Raw genomic sequence first — 9,712 nt, forward strand, 5'->3', positions numbered from 1 at the left:
AAGTGGAAAGGCTTTCGTTCTTGGTACTCTTCTATTTTTCCAAGACTTAGAAGTTCTGCTTACCAAGATACTGGAATTAAATGCGAGAGGTCTGTCAATAAGCTCAGTATTTCTATATTAGGCTTCTGCACAGCTTCCCACTCCTCTATCTAGGGGTTCTTGGTTTTTGCCCACCTTGCCACAGCTAAATTTTTGAAAAGTCTATACAATTGTATCCTCCTATCTGTGACCCAGCCCCCAGTAGGACCACAACCTGGTTCTTAATGCTTTAAGGAGAGTCTTCTTCGAGCTGATTGACCGTGCTCTCTTCCACTTCTCCTTTTAAAACTTCACTTCTGGTCACCAGTACTTGAGCAAGAAGAATGGGAGAGCTGAGGGAACTTACGGCCAACCCACCATATACCACCTTTTATAAGGGCATGGCTGTATTAGGCCCCCATCCCTCTCCTCCCATCCCCCCCAAAGATCTCATTAGCATATCACATTAACCAAGGGATTACCTTCCTGTATTCAAGCCAAAATCTGATACCTCAGAGAGGAATCGAGCCTTCATTCAGCGGATGTTAGACAGTCCCGTGTCTTCTATTTAGACAGGACTACATTTTAAGCTATTTGTATCTTCTTCTTCTTTGAGGAGTGTCCCTGTGGGTGCTCCACTTTGGGAGTCTTGATGCACTGTGCTTGTAATCAGAGATTTGTGGTACGAGTGCCCGGTTGGGCCGCGCATGTGCCATTGCCGTCTTGCGCTGCTCCGAGTGGTTACATAGTGGTGTGCAGCCCCAACCATCGCTCAGTTCCTTCTCTACCACCTTTGGCTTGAGTTGGAGCAATCAGCAGCGCCTTCTCTTTCTTGTAGATAAGATTAGCATTAGATAGTTTATAGTTTTAGTGGTAGGATAAGTAATAGATATCCCTTACCTCATTTATTTTACCAAAAAAATTTTTCCCTTCTTTTCTCTGTATTTACCCTGAGTAGGAAGATAGGTTTAGGTGCCCATACACTGTCTGTCCCCTATTGCATTTTGGAGACAGACTTATCTGGCATGCCTGGATCACTAGCTTTCAAACTGTCTGACGTGCAGACTTTCTATCCCGGTTTCTGACGAACATGCACAGTGCATCCAGTGTCTTGGCGAGACCCAAATTTCTCAAAAGCATCCACATTGCTGAAACCTCCAGCCAGAACCAGGAAGGCAAGGGATCTCCAACTGAAATTACTCATGATGGAGACCTTGGACCTTGAGTCTCAGACACCTCTGGACCAACAGTCTCCATCAGCAGCATCTGACAGAGGACCTGCTCCTACCTTCCCTCACCAGGAGCATTTACCTAAAAAGGCCACAAAAAAGAGGGCTCAGACTTCTACTCAGAGGGAATCTGCTAAGAAGCAGCGATCCCCACCTGCCAAGTCCATCTCGAACCAATCGCATCAAGTGCATCGGACTCAGAGACCCCGGGTCCTTCCGGCAGTGGGTGCTCTCATAGAGCAAAGGACTCAAAGTGGGCAAGCTCTAACAGCGCCTCAGAGGGCACAACAAAGCCCTCCACGTCACCACCCACGGAACCTGTGGTGCCTGCACAGCTCAGCCTAAAACCTTCGGTGCCTGTAATGTGTATGGCTGCGCTGCCAGCAACGCTGACGTCAACACTGATGCTGTTGGTACCACACCAGTTCTTATGACATGCGGATCTGCGGGAATCCTCAACCCCTGAATTGCCGCTCCTCAGTACTGACAGCACTCCAGCCTGGTCGGTACCAAGTCCACTGACGACTTCACCTTGCTTAGCTCCGCCTCTTTAAAGCGACGAGGATGAGGAAGACAGAAAAGTGTTTACACGCCTCATCACTCCTCACCCAAACTGGGCCCATCACACCAAATCAAATTACCCTGCAGCTGCAGATGCGTGCTCTTGGTCTGGGCACACATGGGCTCTGCCTCCCAACATCGCAGACGTCCTATCCCATCAAGACCCACAGCTCCGCAGTCGTCACCACCATCTCTCCCACCACCTTCGGACACACATGAGAGAAGGGCAGAGGAAACGGAGGAATTCTCAGATCAGAAAGCCCTACCACTGGCTAACCTGTCATCTTTGTCACCTGATGAAACAATAATGCTCCTACCACAGGGACGACTTCAAGCTGTTCCAGGACCTTTTTAAGAGGGTAGCAGAATCCCTGGACGTATCTCAGGAGGAGCTACCCGAGTCACAGTACAATCTGTTGGATATACTCCAGATATCCACTTCCAAGATTGTATTGCCAATCAATGATGCTATTATGGAGCCTGCCAAAACCATCTGGCAGATGCCCAAAATAGCACCACCTTCTTGCAAAAGATCTGATAAGAAATACTGTGTTCCATCCAAAGATGTTGAATTCCTTTTTACACACCCCACACCAAATTCCTTGGTAGTGAAGTCTGTTTATATAAGGCGGAAACAGCACCAAGCCAGAACAACTCCTTATGACAAGAACCGAAAGAGGCTAGACCTCTTTGGTCGCAAAGCATATTCGTCTGGCATACAACAGTTCTGCATAGTGAACTATGCATCTTTACTACCCAAGTACACTCTCTGTGTTTTCAAAGATATCTGAACCTATTGACCATTTGCCAGATGAAAGAACAGTTCAAAGTCAACATTACAGAAGGCCACCTCATCGCCAGGCCTCCCTGGACTCGGCAGACATGGCTGCACAATCCATAGCAATGTGTGCGGTCATGCGCCGTGCATCTTGGTTACATCTCTCCAGCTTTCCAAGGGAATTCCATTCGACAGTAGAGGATTTGTCCTTTTAAGGCCCAAAGTTGTTTGCGACCAAAACAGATGAGTCCCTTCACACTCTCAAGGCTCAAGGGCAACCTTAAAATCTCTGGGCATCTATACACCTGCAAAAAAAAAAAAAAAATAGGGCAGGTATTATACACAGAGATTCTGCTTAACGCTGTATTCGCAATGCCACAGGCAGTATGACTAACTGCATAGACGAAGATGTCAGCAAAACCAAGATCAACCCTCGACGTCTCAGCAGTCCACTCCAGACAACAATTTTCAAGGTGTGATCCAGGGCACGAGACCACCATGCTCTCTAACTCTGGAAACAGAAATGGTCTCCTGTCAGTTCGGAGATTGCTTGTCACCATTTTACCAAGTGTGAAAACCGTCACAACAGACAGATGGGTTTTAGAAATTTATCCAAAAGGGTTACTCCATCCCCTTTACTTCTATTCCACCTACCTCTCCCTCCACCCACCTTTCCTATCCCTCTTCAGAAACTCATCTCACGAGCACCTGCTGCAACAGGAAATAAGTCACCTCATACAACTCGGTGTCGAGGAACCCGTACCAATGTAACACGAGGTGGGAGAGGGGGGTGGTTGCATTATTTTCTAACACAGAAAAAAATCTGGCGGGTGGAGATCCATCCTGGATCTACAGAAACTCAACAAATTTGTAAGAACACAATGTTTCAAAATAGTGTCATTATCTACAATAATTCCAGTATTAGAGAAGGGAGATTGGTTCTCAACCTGCAGGACTCATATTACCATCAACCCGTCACACAGAAGATTCCTGAGGTTCACCCTAGGGAAACAGTTCCAATACATAGTACAACCCTTCGGCCTGTCCACCGCACCGAGGGTTTTCTCCAAAGTTCTAGCTGTCGTGGCGGCATACCTCCTCAGGTACTGAGTAATGATATTTTCATATTTGGACAACTGCCTCATAAGGGCACCAACGCAACAAGAAGCAATAAACACTATGCAGAGTACGATAACCCTTTTCACGAGCCTAGGATTACAAATAAATGCACAAAAGTCCACACTCATTCCTGTCCAGAATCTGGAATTTGTAGGAGCCTGTCTCAACTGTTTAACAGCAACACTACCTCAACAATGCTTCCTCACAGCAGTCAGTTTAATTTTGGCGGTGATGGACAGCCCACAAACATCTGCCAGAATGTCTTTACAGCTCTTGGGGCATATGTCAGCAATGACATCTGTTGTCAAACACGCCAGACTTCACATGAGATGCCTGCAGGCCTGACTTCGAACAGTGGACATACTGCAGAGGCACTCTCTAAACAGACGCCACACTGGGTAAGAGACTCCCTAAAATGGTGAACATAACCAAAGAACGTCTGTACGGGAGACCCATCTGAAATCCATGCAATCACTTTCTACCTCTAAATACACAGCCATCGGGATCCTCACGGACAATATAGCATGCATGTTTTACATAAACCACCAAGGGGGAGCACAGAGACAATACAACTTCGGAATTGATGCATCAGCAACCACATCAATATATCAGCATCCTACCATCCGGGATTTCAGAACACAACAGCGGATGCCCTAAGCAGAGTTCTCACAAACCCATGAATGGGAGATGGATCCTGGAATTCTGTGCCATATTCGAACTATGGGGATTTCCCACCATAGATCTCTTCGCAACAGCACACAATACCACACACTATTGCTCCACAGCAAGATTGGGACACCACTCCCTAGCTGATTCTCTCCTTATCTAATGGGATGCACCGCTGATGTATGCATTCCCTCCGACCCCACTCCTAAACCGGGTCGCTCACAAGACCAAGAAGAACAAATCCAGAGTCATTCTGATAGCTCCTACATGACCCAGACAAACGTGGCTTCCATATCTCCTTCAGATGGCAGTTTGAGCCCACCTCAAACCCTTCCCCTAGTACCTCATCTTCTATCACAATATGCAGGACATGTCCGCCACTACACCTCACGGCCTGGTTACTCCATAGCTGACTGTGGTCGAGGAGGCCTGTTCAGATTAAGTAAAAGATATATTACTGAACAGTTGGAGAGCAAGTACAAGAAAGACCAATATCCATAAGTGGAAATGATTCAGCGTTTGGTGTCAAGATAAACAGATCTTACCAACATCTTCCCCTTTACCAAGGGTCTTGCACTACATATTATAATTAAAAAAATCAGGGCTTTCCACAAGCTTCATCAAGGTACATTTGGCAGCTGTTTCCTCTTTCTGTGACAAAGTGGATGGAGCCATGATATTTGCCCACCCGATGACTAAATGCTTTCTTAAGGGCATTGAAAGTGCCAATCCCACAATAAGGAACCCTTTGCCCATGTGGGACTTCAAACTGGTCCTACATGGGCTTATGGAAAAACTATTTTTGAGCCACTTGCCACATACTCACTCCTCCACTTATCCATGAAAGTGGCCTTACTTATTGTCATTTCATCTGCCAGAAGGCTGGGAGAACTGGGGCATTAATGGCACACATCCCATACACAACTTTCTTTAGAGACAAAGTTGCCTTAAGACCACACCCCAAATTCCTACCCAACATCGCCTCCCCCTTTTTTCTGAATCAGCCTATCTACTTACCTGAGTTTTTTCCAAAACCACATGCAGATGGAAAGGAGGCATCACTCCCACACACTGGTCGTTCATCGAGCTCTAGCTTTCTACATTGAAAGAACAAAACCATTTAGAAAATCTCAAGACTATTCGTTGCTATATCTGCTTCTCCTATTGATCATTCTATCTCAAAATAGATACTATCTAAATAGATATCAGGATGCATCCACCTCTGTTATCAAAACTCTCATCTACCAGTTCCAATGAACTCTACCAGAGTACTTTGGACATCAGTAGCCATCTTCAATAATGTCCCTATTGTTAACATTTGCAGAGCAGCAACTTAGGCATCAGCCCATACATTCACAAACACTATGCCTTAGAGCAACAGTCTGCTTTGGACACTTGCTTTGGACTCAAGGTGTTATCCGCCATGCATACTGCAACTCCGAAGCCACCCCTCCCCCCCCCCTTAAGGGGCACTGCTCAACAGTCCCCTAAAGTGGAGCACCCACAGGGACACTCCTCAAAGAAGAAAAGGTTACTCACCTTGTGCAATAACTGAAGTTCTTAAAGATGGCTATTTCTGTGGGTGCTGCACAAGCCCTCCCTCCTCCCCTCTCCTTTGGAGTTTCATGCAGTTTCTCCTGGGTAGGGCAGGAACAGAGGGACGGTTGGCTGTGCACCACTATGTAACCACTCGGAGCAGCAGAAGATGGCAACGGTGCATGCACAGCCCAATCCGGGCGCTGCCACTACAAATATCCGATTACAAGTGCAGGGCCTGAAGATACCTAAAGTAGAGCACCCACTGGGACAACCATCTCAGAAAACCTCAATTACTGCACAAGGTGAGTAACCTTCTCATTTACAGAAAGAATGAAGGGCCAATCTGTTTCTCTGCAGTAGTTGTCAAAATGATTTTCAGGTTGTATTTTGACCTGTTAGGAAATAACTGTTATGGAGTCCCCCATATGACAATGCATTCCACTTGAGCTCAGTCCATGACTACTAAAAGATGTTCCCATAGCAGAACTGCAACTTGTTCTTCTCTTCAGACCTTTGCCAAGCCTGATGCCACCTTACCTGCTTCCAGAGAGGACTTTGCCTTTGGTGATGCAGTTCTCTGAACAGTTCTTGACTTACCTTCCCAGTACCCACCACCTCTTTGAATTACTTCTTGGGAGTCTCCTATGGGGGAGTGCCCATAGAGACATGTACTCTAAAAAGGAGAGGTTACTTATCTTACAGTAGCTTGTCCTTGTGGAAGCTCCACCTCCCTCCCTCCTTCCCCTCTGCTGTGGAGTCTCTGGCTTTGTTGCTGTGAAGGAACTGAGTGGTGGTGGGGTTGCCCCTGCTTATTATCCCTTTGTTTGCATCACAAAGTGTTCAGTGCAGGTATGGCCTGCAAGCACTACTTTGCATTCTCCTTTCAAGAGCGCATGGGCACTCGCATCCTATGGGGGGACAAAAACCATCTAAAAGAATTCAAATTGCTGTAAGGTAAGAAACTTCTCCTTTGTTAACTTGTAAAGATTACATAGGGAGCCTAGCTCTTGGCCTGCAGTTTTGAGGCTTATTGAAGGTGAGAAATGAGTGCTTTCAGGGACTTCTGTGCAGCATACCACAACTGGTGAGAATTTTATGCCATTATATTTGGTGTAAAAACTAAGTGGGATGTTTTGCAGATAGATGGGGTCAGGTAAGGACTCTAGAAGTCAGGTTCATGTTCCAACAAAGCTTTTCAAGTCCCCAGAATTAGATTTCCTTACCCAGATGTGTGGATCTTATGCTGTTCCTCTCTTTCCATGGCAGATGATCTCTGACAACTGCAGCACTTGTTTGCATGGAAAAATAATAGGAAAACCATTTGCATTGAAAATGGTTATATAGCAGCAGTAAATAAGGGGCCAGCGCCATATGATGGGCAAGACCTATTAGAAAATAACTGAATAATTCCTTATATATGTTGGAAATAGATTACAAGGAGTATGATTCAACATGACATGTCTGATGTACTGAAAGATGACAGACTTGTAAAAATCACTTATAATCATTAGCTTAATTAGTTAATATTATGCAATTTGAAAACTTGTGTAGTTGTAGCTTGAAGTCTGAGAACCTGTGTCTTAACGGAGGTCTTACACCACAGTGTGGAAGCCAACATTCCCCCTCCCCCACACACACCTGTTTAGACTACAGGCAGATTAAAATCATAGCTTTGGCAAATTATGATAACCTTTGAGCCCAAGTAAGTCAATAAAAACTGATTGAGCTTCTAAGGTGTTCATGACCATCAGGACAGAGGCTACTGTAGCAGAGAGCCTGGATGGAAATTGTTTGCACTGAATTTGGCCCTATATTTTTGTCTGTTACAATACAAAAGTTGAATTATGAGTTTGCCACTTCATGGTCATATGTAATGTGTTAATCAGGAACTGATAGGTGGCTTTCTTCTGGAACTTGTGCTTTTGTGTGTGACTTCTGTTCATCTTTTGTTCCACGCATGGGATGATATTGTTTCAAGGAGGATAACAACCAATTACCATCTTTGATCATCAGTTTCAAACTGGTTCAGTAGATCAAACAAATTGGAAACCAAAAGCTTTTTAAAGTGGCGAAGTAAACATGGGGAGCATTGCTATGTGAATTCAAAACAGTTCTGATGTTTTTATATTTTCAAATCTTGTAGTAAAAATACTATCTGACTCTATTTTCTCTTGTGGATAGAGCAATTGGTATTCCATTTTGGTGCTTGATCTAAGTTAAAATGAGACCCGCAGCCTTGATTTTCTTTAATAAAATATGTATTTAGAATGGATGCTTTGCCTGTAGGTTAACAGCTGGATCCAGACTTGAAACTGTGGAAAATGACGACCTGCGTGAAAAAACAATCAAGCCTGAGAAGAAAACACGAAAGAAAACATACAATACATTGTATGTGTCTTCTAAGCCAACTCCTGAAACACAATGTCCTCAGCAATAAAACTCACTTTTTCCAGAGCAAATCTGGAAACTTAGTCTTGCCTTAAAGATTCTGTTGTGCAGCAATGAATACGTAGTGTACCGTTTAAAGTTCAGAATGACTACAGTTGACTATGGACGTACTGTGAAGCTATATAATAAATACAGATATAAACTGAGTAGGACTGCATGTTTATCTAGTGAATAAAATATTGTGACACTGGACTGATGGAAGGGAAGCTAGAGAGAACAATAAATACCAATGTGGTTAAATATCCTAAAGTTTGTTTTATTTGTTTTAAATGGGCACCTTTCAAAGCTACATTTTCCCCGAATGGGTAGCAATTTCTGATTTTCAGCGCTCCCTGTATACTTAAATCCCATATTTAACACCTTCTTTAAAAGTTATATGAAGGTTCTGTGCATTTGAAATGCTAGGAAGTATCTTGTAAATGTACAGCAGTTAAAATAAATCTTGCTTTACTCCTTTCTAAGGTGCCGATAAATGTTGCATTGTATGACAAAGTGCTTAGTTTTCTAAATGTAAAATTCTAAAAAAAAAAAATTCAGGAAATCTTTTTGTAATATTCTGTGTGTAAAAACTGTTACTGCTCTTAATGTAATTACTTTATTAATTTTGTTTGTAGAATACAAAACGTAAGCTTTCTGTAACAATAAATGGCTTATTGCAACTTGCACACTGTACTTGGAATAAATATGCAGCTAATGTGCAGGTTAATTCTAATGGATGTTTGTTCCCAATTAAGACTTCTAAACTACTTAATTAAATTTGAAGTATGATAATTGCTACAGTTGCTCTGGTTTCCCTTAGCGGCTAATTCAGCCCTTTCAAGTGCTTGCCAATAGCCTTTGTAGCTAAGTTTTCTGAAAGTCTTAGTTGGAAAATTTATTCCAGTAGTTTTTACCCACTGATAACCTGGTTGAGTAAGTCTTTATGCACTTGTGCCCTGATCTCTTCCCACCCCTCCATCCCCAAGGCATTAATCCCCTAAAACTTCCATTGAAAACTGTGTGCACCAAACAGGAAATGTAAACACTCCCAAATGTGGGTGGCTGAAGTTAGGCTCCTAAATGTGTTCAGCACTTAAACCAAAGTGGATCCAAGTTTTTGTGTTAGTTGCAGGTAATCAACTATTTAGAAAACTGAGGTGACTAAAATCAAAGTTAAACTTATTACAAAGCATGAGTCTTAGCTGGCAGTAGAACGTGACCATTCCTGTTGTACTTTCAGCAGTTCAATTAATTTTTTTCTTAGCTTGTGTTGTACTGATGCCCTTACACACAAGGCAAGTGATTTAAAAAATAAATAAATAAAAAAACCCCTCAGCCCTGGTAGAGCTGCCCCTGCCTGGACACGGACCAGGTT

At 43.6% G+C, this 9,712-nt stretch overlaps 1 protein-coding gene across 3 annotated transcripts in view; it reads left to right on the plus strand.

Annotated features, from left to right (window-relative positions):
* Nucleotides 1-9,023, plus strand: part of SPDL1 (spindle apparatus coiled-coil protein 1) — a 49,511-nt gene extending 40,488 nt beyond the window's left edge. For all 3 annotated transcript variants that reach the window (XM_037907268.2, XM_043520881.1, XM_043520882.1), the window contains exon 12: nucleotides 8,197-9,023. In XM_037907268.2, the coding sequence (XP_037763196.2) occupies nucleotides 8,197-8,347 (151 nt within the window). In that variant the 3' untranslated portion in view covers nucleotides 8,348-9,023. The remainder of the gene's footprint in view (nucleotides 1-8,196) is intronic.
* Nucleotides 9,024-9,712: the final 689 nt, after the last annotated feature.

The sequence above is a fragment of the Chelonia mydas genome, chromosome 8 (genome assembly GCF_015237465.2).
Source record: "Chelonia mydas isolate rCheMyd1 chromosome 8, rCheMyd1.pri.v2, whole genome shotgun sequence".
Lineage (NCBI taxonomy): Eukaryota > Metazoa > Chordata > Testudines > Cheloniidae > Chelonia > Chelonia mydas.